This window comes from Cebus imitator, unplaced genomic scaffold, assembly GCF_001604975.1.
Source record: "Cebus imitator isolate Cc_AM_T3 unplaced genomic scaffold, Cebus_imitator-1.0 Scaffold92, whole genome shotgun sequence".
Classification (NCBI taxonomy): domain Eukaryota; kingdom Metazoa; phylum Chordata; class Mammalia; order Primates; family Cebidae; genus Cebus; species Cebus imitator.
Window position 1 is genome coordinate 2812697 of NW_016107407.1, and position 12570 is coordinate 2825266.

At 41.7% G+C, this 12570-nt stretch overlaps 1 protein-coding gene across 19 annotated transcripts in view; it reads left to right on the forward strand.

Annotated features, from left to right (window-relative positions):
• The window catches only part of PARD3 (par-3 family cell polarity regulator), a 709408-nt gene that overhangs the window by 678459 nt on the left and 18379 nt on the right, over nt 1-12570 (forward strand). For all 19 annotated transcript variants that reach the window (XM_017535377.2, XM_017535365.2, XM_017535373.2 and 16 more), the window contains one exon: nt 10775-10895. In XM_017535377.2, coding sequence (XP_017390866.1) covers nt 10775-10895 — 121 coding nt within the window. The remainder of the gene's footprint in view (nt 1-10774; nt 10896-12570) is intronic.

The following is a 12570-nucleotide window of genomic DNA, read 5'->3' on the forward strand; positions in this document are numbered from 1 at the left end:
GTTTCTCCATCTGTGTGTGTCCTCTCTTATTTCGTTGAGCAGTGGCTTGTAGTTCTCCTTGAAGAGGTCCTTTACGTTCCTTGTTAGTTGTATTCCTAGGTATTTTATTAAGAGACGCGGTCTTAACGATGTTGTCCAAGCTAGTCTCAAACTACTAGCTAGAACGATGCTCCCATTTTGGCCACCCAAAATGTTGGAATTACAGACATAAGTCCCCCAACCCAGCCAACATTTTATTTTCTAAAATGCATTTAATTTCACAGGTATACCGTGAAAACATCTCTCTTCCTTTGCTTGCTTAAATCTATGTAAGATTGCCTGCTGGGTAATGAGGAGACTTGAGAGGCCCAGACCGCAGTCCCTGCCCTTGGTCCATGTACCTCGCAGGGCCCTGAGGAAGTTCACTGTCTTTGAGGTTTAAAGCTCTAACACACTCTCACAATAGCCACAAGTCATCTATTTACAATGTCTTATTCGAATATGGTTTCTTAAACCAAAACCTTGATAATTAGTTTGGCAATGATAATTTTTTAAAACTTGCTAAGCAGTATTACTTTCGTGCTGGGTTTTCAGCACATGCCCCGTTGGAGGTATGGCTGTGATAGATTCGGCAGTCCTTTTGAGTAGAAGCCAGCTTGGATCATTTTTGTGACACCAGGTAAGATCAGCTACCTAGGGCTTTTTTGTGTGTGTTTATTGTTGAGTTCTGAAATTATGTATGTCTCTGCATATGTGTGTTCTCTGTTGCTGGAGGACTTCTCAAAAAGCAAAACTAAATTTTTCTCACTCCTGCCTGAGACCAGTGACAAGCTAATAAGGAAGAGTGATGATAGTAATAAAATGGGGCAAGGGGTACATTCCTGAGATTTTGTTGCTTATAAAATGATAGCCCTGTTACCCAATGACCACAGAGGAACTCGGAGTAAGATCTAGTCCTGAGGCTCTCTGATGGAGAGACGACCTCCCTGTGATCCATAAAGCAACCAGAGAACTGGAACTATCACATCAGAAGCAAATGCAGGATTAACAGCTTTGGAGACCACCTTTTTAACCCAGAGAACATAGCTGTGTGTTTTTAATTTGTTATAATTTATTACACTGAAATTGGTGTGAAATGGACAACAAATCATGAGTGTCAGAATCTGGAAATGAATTTTATCAGCTGAGCAAAGTGAGTACCTTTGGGATTTGCATGAGTTTCTCATAATTCTTTTTACATTACAGATGATGAGTAAAACTGAAAATGACATGATATTTCCTAAGTAGTTAATTTCACATGTATACATAGACACATATAAATAAAGCCACTTAACCTCAGTTTAGACTTTCTCTATAATTCAGGGTGATATGTACATAACCACAGAAATATTTGTCTAAAAACCTCCAAGTCAGTATCAAGACCCTTTGTGCAATATCATAAATGTCTGGGATTATCGTAGAAAAATGCAAAGACTATAACAAGGTATTTACCAACTATAATTTTTTTTCAATGTTCATATTTGGAAGAGGGAATTTAGGCTTACATACTAGTATACAAGTGGTAAAATTAAAGAGGGATCTATCCCAAAATTTCAGATGTTATAAATATCCTTCAGTATCGCAAAATGCTGCGCTTGTTAGAAACTAACTTTGCATGCATAATTAATGTGGGCATCACATTCCTTCTTCACAACCAGAAGAGAAATTGAATTCAGGTGTTTGGTGAACATATGGGGGATTTACTGTGAATTTATGACCTGTGATTTGAGTGTAAAACCCCAAGATACTTGCTGATAAAACTTAATGAAGCTTGTGCAGGGGAGCTATTTTTATTTGTAGTTTGGTGATTGATACATTTCTTGGTTTAACCCTCCCACCCTTCCTCCATTCCTCATAAGTCTTCTAGCCTGAGAGAGCCATAGAGAAAAGCCTCAGTCTTCTTAGCCAGCTTGGTCTCATGCTTAACTAATTTGAAAGTTCACAGTTTGCTTTTCGGTGGCATTTTAGTCTGTTCTTTCCCTTCTCTCTTAATTTAGCAATTAATGCTTTTTTCACAAACTGTACAGGTGATGCAGGCTACAGGAGGCACACTGTGGGCTTTGAACAGGTACCATGGGAGAACGTGCAAACGCCTTCACGGGTGGTGACATCAATTTACTTTTTCTTAAAAAAGCAAAGATAAAGGCACAATACAGCTCATCATTAAAATTTAGACAAATCCTTTGCCATGGAAAGGTTTTCTCCCCAGGAATAAACACTTCAAGGGGCAGGAACCTGCCACACGTATCCTGACCATGCCTCTGCTTCACTGTTTATACCTAGGATTTTACCAAGAATTATCCTGATTGAAGTGCCAGGAGAAAAGTATTTTTAAAAAAGCAAAAAACAAAAGCAAATGACAAGTGTTCCATTTTAACATACGGGGTGTAATGGGTTTAATGAGAAACCTGTGTTTGCTCACTAATTTACAGCAATTAAGAACTCAGTTCTGACATCTGTAGATTAGAACTACTTATCTAGAGATCAGGAATATTTTATGGAATTGCTAATCAGTATAGAAAAATATCTAAGTAGGAAGCAGGTTGTTTACTTGCCTCTCTGAATAGTGTCAATATCTGGTAGTTCTGTATCATAGGATCCCTTTTTAGTTCAGTGACATTTCTCCCCGCCAATGCTTTAATCATCCCAGTTCAAGAACTTGTTTGTATCCACTTTGTCATGCTGACAGTCTGTCTGTTTTGAAAGGATTACAACTCTGTACATCCATGCATGACATCACAGTAAGACGTTGCTTAATGATCTGAGACACTGGTGGCCATTGCTGGCTGCCTGTTCCTAAGACTACGTGACCGGCCTGTCCTATACGTGTTTCTCCCAGAGTCACTTTTGCCTACTGCAGTCCTGGTGTCTGCTTTAAATGACATCCATGAAGTAGCTGAAGTTTGGACTTGCCATTGGTACAAGTAAAGGAACGCAGAGTATTTCCTTTCCCAGCATACAAGAAGAGTTAGTAATCGGGCAAGGAATGTAAAAGTGTTCTCGTTTTTCTGCAGTGAAAATGAAACAGTATTCTTGGAAAGTGAGTTTTTTACTAATGGGCTGGATCTTGGTCCTTCCATTTGTGTAACTATGAAGGAAATCAGTAAAGAGATACATTTTTCTTAAATAAGGGGACTGAAATGCAGGAACCTCCTGTGAAGGTTGAGCTGTTACCCAAAGACATCATCAAGGCTTGGAAAAGTCAGAGTTCAAGAAAGTAGGATCTTTGAGTGTAAATGAATTGAGTCTTAGAAGCTTTAACCTACTGTCTTCTCCTTTCTAAGTGTGCTGGGATGCAGACCATAACAATGTTTCTTAAGTCATAGGACGTTGAATGCTGGCAGGTGGAAGAGAAAAGAGTTTCTTAAGCAGAGAGCTTGGCGGTTAGCAGAACTATACAATATTTTTTTCTCCTGTGACGTGTGTATGGGAAACCTGTCAGAGTGATAGAAGTGTATCAGTAGAAAAAAGCTTTTTTTTTTTTTTTTTAGTGTGATATTGCGTTATTTCCAGGATTGCTGATATAATTTGGAAATAGACTTTTTGTATTTTTTTTAATTGAGAAAAGAATAATGTCCCTTTTTCTCCAATAATTGGATGCCAAGTGCAGGTGTGAAATTCACTAGCATTTGGAATAGAATTTTGTACATAGGCCAAAAAGTAAATTGCTAGGGCTGAGAAGTAGATAGCAAAATGAAAACGGCCAAATGATAGAAGCTGATATGGCCAACAGAAACCTTTACCATGTACCTATGCTTTTATAAGTAGTGGATCTGAAGGGCGTCTTTTAAGTCCTGAGCTCTTGGCAGACGAAGTAAATCAAATGTTAACCAGTATTATCTTTTTGTGAGTTGTGTGTTTGACCCAGATCCCAGCAGGTCATCAACCTCTGCCAGAAAGAGAAACCAGCAATGAGCTCTTGAGTTCAGTTTTTACGGAATCACCTGGTTGGCAGGTATCTGTTTGCCAGGCTCCAGGAAAGCACTCACATTCTTTTCTTGGTCTCTTACGAGGCTGACTTTCAGAGACCACAGAGCCCCAGTGAGGTGTTCTGGGTGCAGTAGTGGCGAGGTTGACAAAAGGTGTCACCCTAAGCAATTGAATAGATTTTCATGGGGCATTCTTGACGATAGACTGGTATTCAGTAGAAGACATTTGATTGGTGTATGTATTCAGATCTGACAGTGAGCATTTTTCAGTTACATCTTCCACAGTATATTTACCTTGTGCAATTTTTCCCAGAGACCAGGATTTTGCAGTGACTAATTCTATGAATGATGGTGGTAAAACTCGCTTGTAAAATGGGATGCCTGTCTTTTATTCCACCCTTGTAGCTACATGCTTTTGCAACAAGCAGCGTTTATTTGGTTCCACTTGTGGGCAGGGCCTATATGTTTCTAGGCGACTTTATTTCCTTGAATTTAACAAGAATGTACAGCCCCCATAATGCTGTTTAAGGTGAAGGGGTGGTAGTATTGGTGGGGGGGTGGTCTGAGGAGGGAGGTCTAGAGAGTTTATTGCTGCAGTGCCATCACATAGCACATTGCCTAACCCAGTGGCCTCTAATAACAAGCTTTTATTTTTTGCTTGGACATCTACAGATAGGCTGGGGATTGACTGATCTAGGCTGGGCGCCTCTGGGCTTGACTTTAAGCTGCAGGTTGGATTCAGATTCACTCCACGTGTCTCCTAGACTCTGGGCATGTTCTTGTTATGGTGGAAGTCAGGAACACAAAGAATACACCCACTATACAATCAGTTTCAGATCGCTTTTGTGTCACATCTACAAATATCCTGCTGGCCAAAGTAAGCCACATGGCCAAGGCCAACATCAGTGGGATATTCATTTTCTTTTGCTACAAAACAAAGTAACGTGAACTTTGCAGCTTAAAACAACACACATTTATTATATCACAGTGTCTGTGGACCTGGAGTTCCAGCATGGCTGAGGTGGATCCTCTGCTCAGAGTTTCCCTCTGGGTACAATCAAGGAGTCAGCCAGACTGGGTTCTCACGTAGAGCCTCCCACTAGGGAAATAACAGCTTCCCTGCTCCCATCATTGTTGACAGCATTCTGTTTTATGCAGCTGTGGGATTCATGGCTCCTTGTGACTTCAACACCAGCAAGGAGAGAGACAGTGGCAAGCAAGAGGGACACCATAGTTATAACCACATACACTGCATGATCACTGCTGCATTTCCCATTGGTTAGAAGCAAGTGTGCAGCTGACACACGTTTACCTACATAACAAACCCGCACATCCTGCCCATGTATCCTGGCACTTAAATTTTAAAGAAAGCAAGTGGGGGTTCTGTCCACATTTAAGTGCATAAAGGTGTGAACTCCAGAAGGTGTGGACATGAGGGCTACCTTAAATCTATCCATCACAAATATTTGCTGATCAATTAGCTCTGCCACAGGGAAGTGACGTACAAGATACGTATGTGTTGAATGGCTATGATGAAGGCACAGACTTAAGAGAGAAAAGCCTATACACGCGCCAATTCTGGTAAACTCTGTAAGTCAGCTCAGTATTTGGGTCAGAGGACAATTACAGATGAACCAAAAGGAAGACGTGAACATGAGCTGGAGTAGTGAGGAAAGGCTGCAAGGAAGTAGATTGATGTCTTAGACTTACTGGTAGAATTTGGGAAGATCGAAGGAAAAGGAGAGGGTATTAAAGAAAGAAAACATGAGCAAATTAATTTTCCTCTCTTCTTTGCAGCTTTTCTCTTCCTGTACCAGTTTATCATCATCTCTGCCTTCTGAACAGTGTGGAGAGCTGCGGCGGTTTATTTCCACCTCTGTCTTCTCTCTTCCTTTTCTTCCCCTCTTCTGTGGGCAGGATAGTATATACTGAGACTGACTTACTTTAAAAAAAAAGAGTGGTTAATTCTCCCTTCCATTGAATTCTGGATCTTAAAACTAATCTCTTCCAGGTTTCCAGATTTCTTTTGCATAATTAAAAATGCAAATGTTAAAGTATTTTTAATTCGTAAAGAATTAATCAGTCACATCACAAACTCCTCTCTCTCAGCATATACTCCTCGGAATAGATAGGTCAGACCTCAAGCCTGCAAGGAAGGATACCTAGGTTCAGGCTTAGGCAGTTCGGAAGGAGGGGACTGTTTAGGAGAAACAAGACTATCTGGACAGTGCCCAGTTATCAGTTTTAAGATATTTTGGGGGACTGTTACTAGGGGACCACAGGCCTTATTATTCTGGTACAATGCAGGTAAATAGCCTAGAACAGCGACACATCAAACAGAAAGCGTCTGCAGAATGTGACCGGTGGTTACAGGATAGCCACCAATGGACAAAATAGTTGTTTGGCTCACCTAGAATTTAAAAAGTAAAGTAAGTGAACATTTTAAATTTGGGAGAGAAAACTGTATTTCCAGCCTCTCTTAAAGAAGCAGCGCCAGGCCAGCATCCCTTACTGGCAACAGTCTGCTAACTGCAGACGTTATCTTCACAGTGCTGTCTATATACCTGCAGCACATTCTGAACGCGTGTATGTATCAATTCTTGGGCCCTGCACTAGACTGACTCAGAATTTCTCAAGGCAAGCCTTGGCAATCAGTGACTTTTTAACAAGCTCTCTGAATGGTTCTCATACACACAGTGCATATAGAGGAGGACCGCTGTTGTGAAGTTTCTGTTCCCTCTCATCGTACCTAAGGAAGTGGTTGAGCTGGCATGCCCGTGGGGCACAGGTGCAGGGCAGGCTTCAGTGCTTCCCTGCAGATTGGCTCATGGCTGCCTCTAGCATGAATGGGTATCTTCAGCCACATTCAGGAAGCACGTGGTAGTATCCATTCTGAAGATGTACAAGCCTTATCCACTGTGTGGTCTGCCTCTACATCAAAGGCTGCAGTCCCCGTGGTAATTATGGATGCTTCATATAATTCAGGACCACATTGTTCTGTGCATGCTAGGAATCTCTGTACTGTGTGATCTTAGGTACCCTTCCTTACACCTGTCAGGAAAAGCCAAAAACCAAAACCCAGATCATTACTGAACCAAAAGCAAACCCTCTTCATTTAGTTGAAACATGAAAGTAAGTTCCGGTTGGGTACAAAGCCATCGTATCAGGGGAGGCTGAGTGTTGGTTTTGGACGAAAACTCTTTTATAGCTGTCTGTGTGGATGCTTTCCACAGAAAGTGTCCCTGTGTTCCTCTCAGCGTCCCTGTGTAGATCCCACTCATGCGGACTATCTGTAAATCATGATTTCTGACTCTTCATTAAGGGTTTTATTGTCTCACCTGTCTGATCAACTCAGATGGTATTTTTATTCTATTTCTCACACAAAAATATGACCAATTTCAAGTTGGCCATGAACCTAAATATCAGTTGATTAGGATGTGTAGGGATGAGTCACTCTTGCTAATGAATATTTAAAATTTCCTTTAGCTTACTTGGCAGAAGAGCTCACCAAGAACCTTAGAAGTCCACATTTAAATTATTGGCTCGTTATAGACTGGCCTGAGAGACAGAACTGAGCAGTTGCAATGGTTTTGTGTCTCAAAGCCAGAACTTCACCTTCAGACTGCCAAGCATTGTTCCCCAAGGGGGCTTGATGGTCTTCCAGTCTTTGGAAATCATCATCAATCATGAAAACCATTGCAGCCTGTTTTCCAGCTTCAGCCATTAAAGTGGCTTTGCTAGGCTTAGACAAGTCAGCCCGCTTTCTCTGGAGTACTGGGAGAGAAAGAGCAGAGGAAAAGAGGGTGAAACCCAAGGTCTGCCTAGCTGTCCAGATCTGGAAATAAGGGCAGAAGTGACTTCCGAAACTTATCTTTTGCTGTGAAAAACACCAGTGTCACCAGAATTTAACATTGAGGATACGGGGTCAACTCCCTTTGTCAGGAAAACAGACTTTCAGTTAATCGCAAATAGTAGGAGGTCAGTTTTTATCAATGGTTTGGACTTCATGATCCTAATAATTGTGAGCTTAAAACTCTCTATGCTGCATGAAAATGATATAATACTTCTGGTTAGATTTGTAAAATACTTTGTCAGCCAAGCCTCCTATAATCCTTCCATTAAAAGCAATGAAGTATGCCAGGAACAAAAAAGCACAGGTGGCAAAATGGCAGTGAGATTCAGGAATACCTACCTTCCCATCTCTTTCGTCTTATGAAGGTAACCATCCTCATGCCCGCACCACTGCAGTTTCACATAGGGTAAAGTGCCTCTTAGACCGGACAGTGCAACAATATAGGACTTTGTGTATGTTTCTAAAGCCAGTGGGAATAACAGCCTGCATGTCTCAAAAGTGCAGAGTGACGTTTTGAAGTGAGGTGAACTGAAGCCTTGTGTCATCAGGCAGCCCCGTTTACAGACCTGTTCACCTTTATTGTTCCAAACCAATCAGTTCAGATTCGTCAGAAGAAAAACAAAGGAAGATAAGCTTTTATTGACTGAGAAAATAATTGAATGTTTTGACAGCATATTCTAGAAGTTCTAATGAAATTGATACATGAAGGTACAGGGACCTCTCCCAATATGTTAAATGATGAAAGGCTATTCCCTATCATCAGAAGATACATGATGGTCCTGTACGTGAACATGTTTGAGATTCTTAAACCTTTGGAATTCTTCAAAATATATGGAATTATATGTAGACTTCTGTCCATTTGAGAATTTTATGTACTCTACTGTGACAGAATTTCTGTTTCCAAGCTACCTCTCACAAATCACATCACCCAAGAGGGGTGCAGCCAGCAGAACTCTAGCACATACTGAGTAACCAGGGCAACATGCTTTTGTGAAGAGACCTGGTCTTCCTAAAAGCTTTGCAGCTTTCCATTCTGCTAACAGCTTGGAGGGTATATATGATAAAGAGAGGATGTGGTTCTTGTGCTCAAGAAGTCTGATGTTCTGTTGTGGAGGAGACAGTAGATGCCTGATGGTCTTGAATCATTTTCCTGATGAAACAAGAGAGTTCCCTGACCGCCCCCCACCACAGGATATGAAACAGGGGTGTGTGGCTCATCTATTTGACTGCTGTGTGCACCCAAACCTCTTACGGTAGGGGGAGCACGCAGACAGGCAGGTACAGGATCTGGGGCTCCAGCCCCACGGTAGTGTCTAGCTGTGGTTGCCTGCAACTCCTGAATCTCCCCTGCGTGTGGTACAGTGCTCTTTTAGCTCTGCCATCTGCAGATGGCTTAAGTGTTAACCAGCTTAGCACCCCCTTCGTACCCAGACCCTTGTCTGGCATCTAGGAAGAATCAGATCACACATGGTCTTGAAAGATGGTGAATATGGGGATTTTATTGAGTGATGGAGGTGGCTCTCAGTGGGATGGATGGGAAGCTGGAAAGGGGATGGAGTGGGAAGATGATTTTCTCCTGGAGTTTGGCCATCCAGTGGCTCGATCCCCTCTCTAGTCATCCCCAGCCAAACTCCTCTTAATATTCAGACGCTCCTTCTCATCTCTCTTTCTCTGCCATGCCATTCTGCCTCTCTTCTGCTCTTCTGTTTGTCTGCTCATAGAGCCTGGGGTTTGCGGTTTGTATGTACAGAATAGGGGGTGTGTGGTGAGCCAAAAGGCAACTTTTGGGCACTAAAACAGGAATGCTGTTCTCATTTAGGGTTATGGGTTTCCAGGCTTTTGAGGGTGGGGTTTTTGCCTGGGAACTGCCCTCTCCTACCCAGTATCTACCTGTCTCCCGTCCATATCACTGATAGGATGAGACTTACTGCTTTAGTAAATGGCATAGACCAAAAGCACTGTGAGATTTATGATTGATTTAATTTTGGTCATCAATCTCTATTACTCTTGTGAAAGTACTGTTTTTAAAATTTGTATGATTTTACAAATGAAGAGCTTTGGAGGCTGATACATGTTTTACAAAGTGATATGCATAGTTAGTGAAGTGAGGGTTGGACTAGGACCCAGAAAATCTGGATTTTGGTCCCACTTTCCCACTGGCCAGCTGGGAGACTCCAAACAAACCACTTATCTTCTTTAAATGTCAGTTTCTACATTTGTAAGTGTGTGTGTAGGTGGGTGGGTGGGTAGGTGTATAAAATACTACCTTCTGCACTTATAAGGTCTTTGTGAGAATTAAACAAAATTCAATGCTATACAAAAAGAAGGCAGTATTGTTGTTAACTAACTGGTTAAATCAAACTACCACCTGAACTTATTTTTAAAGTGCTTTTCATGTTTGCTGTGAGAATTGAATTTTATTTATAGACCTCTGATGACTCAGAAATAGGAACCTCATATTATGAAAATATTACTGTACATTTGTCTAGCTATATTTCATGGTGTCATCTCACTTGATTATTATAACTAAGTTATTTAGAGTAAAATCTCTACCCCATATAGCAAAAAACTTCAGCTTAGAAACATTAAGTACCTTAGTCTAAGAAGGTCCAGAAGCTAGGACCAGACCCTGTTATTTCTGACTTTTAATGCAATGTCCTTTCCAAAAAAACTTCCCTGCCAACACCTTGCCAGATTACAGAAAGGATATGAAGCTTTTAAAGAACAGTGCAAAAAAAAAAAAAAAATCTAAAAATACTGCTTACCCTCTTGAATATCTGTCTGAAATAACCTCAATAAGCCTTAATCCTAAAACCAAAATGAAAACACATTTTAAATGCCCACATATTGTTTTAAAAATTCACCTTCTGTTAGATGGCGTCATTTCACAGCAAGTTGCTGTGTTTTGCTAGTAACTGCAGTTCACAGATAATATTTCTGAAGGGTATTCACTGCCGCCTCATCTCTCTTTCAGTAACAGATCAACTCCTAGCAACCATGATCGGATACAGCGTCTGAGGCAAGAATTTCAACAAGCAAAGCAGGATGAAGATGTAGAAGATCGTCGTCGGACTTACAGCTTTGAGCAACCCTGGGTAAGTATTTGGTTCTTCAGCACAGTGGATGGTCCTGCAACTTCCCTGCAGCAAAGGCCGCTAAGCCATGACCTCAGTGCTCCATGAAGAGAGACAAGATGGAGCCAAATTCCTTTGACCTTTAACATGTTGACCTTTTCCTCATTTCCATCTGGGTTTTATCATTGCTAATTTAATTTTATATCTTGTTCCACCATCTGTCCATTGCATAATAGGTTTCATTAGCCTTATGACAAGACAGCAAAAGTATTCTTACTCCCAGCTAAACATTTTTTTTTATTTAGTGACTATTTTTCTGTAGATACATATTTGTTAGAATCAGAGCCAAAATTAATTTGTTCAACACTTCTCCCTGTGCCTGTAATGTACAAAGTGCAGTATTTAGTAATTCTTTTTTTTTTTAAGAGATGAAGTCTCACCTTGTCACACAGGCTGGAGTGCAGTGCTGCAATCATAGCTCACTACAGCATCGAATTCCGAGGCTTAGGCAAGGCTCCCACCTCAGCCACTCGAATAGCTGGACTGCAGGCAAGTGCCACCACACCTGGCTAATTGCTAAATTTTTTGTAGAGACCCGCTCTCACTCTGTTGCCCAGGCTGGTCTCGAACTCCCAGGCTCAAGTGACCCTCATTCCACAGCCTCCCAAAGTGTCAGGATTACAGGCGTGAGCCACTGCACCAGGTCTAGAAATCCTTGATTCTTTAATCTCTGGCATCCCCTTTGTGTATTTGTTGAATCCACCTCATTCCACTTCATCCTCCACATAGCCACCAGAATGACCTTTCTAGAAAAAACTTTGAATAGCTTTCTCAATGCCAGACCTGTGTTCTGACCTCGTGTTTCACCCTAAAGATGATAACACTTCTAGGAGTGGAGGTGTTGGCGCAGATTTTTTGAGATGACGGGGAGTTTAAAGAATCTCTTTGAGAGTCAGTCTGTTAGAAGGGAATACAAAAGCTGCTTAAGGTAGGAAACCCAAACATGGGGTATTAGGAAGTCCAGTTAACATGGTGAATTGACCTAACCAGCAATGCTAGAGGACTGGGGATAGAAGGAATAAACCTGTAGATTAGTTCTTTGATGGGGGTTGGAAGATAGACATGGCAGAAAGCCAAGACAGGTGTCAGAGTCCTTGCAAGGACACTTGGGAAGCATTGCATGTCCCAGGCAGGGTGGCAGGTGTAGCTCAAGGAAGGATTAGCCTCACAGCCTAGCAGTGTGCGAGAAGGCCCAGGATCTAGGGGTTCTCAAGTCTAGGAGGTTGTGGTCAAAACGGTGTATTTTTTGGACTCTAGGATCATGGAAGTAGAGGTGGTAGTTCAGACGATGCGGAGGTCTAAGGCATTCCACCTTTGCATGTGAGTTACAAAAGTAGAGCGGAGATCAGTGTCCATAAAGTTGACGAGTTCAGTTCGGACAAAATGTTGGGAATATAATTTACTAGATACTTGGAAGAGTAGCGCAGAAGCAAGAATGGTGTTATAAAAGGCAGGAGCCCAGGCGTGTTGGCTCATACCTGTCACCCCAACACCTGTCACCCCAATACCTGTCACCCCAACACCTGTCACCCCAACACTTTGGGAGGCCAAGGCAAGAGCATCGCTTGAGCCCAGGAGTTTGAGACCAGCCTGGTCAACAACATAGGGAGACCCATCTCTACCAAAAAATAAAAAA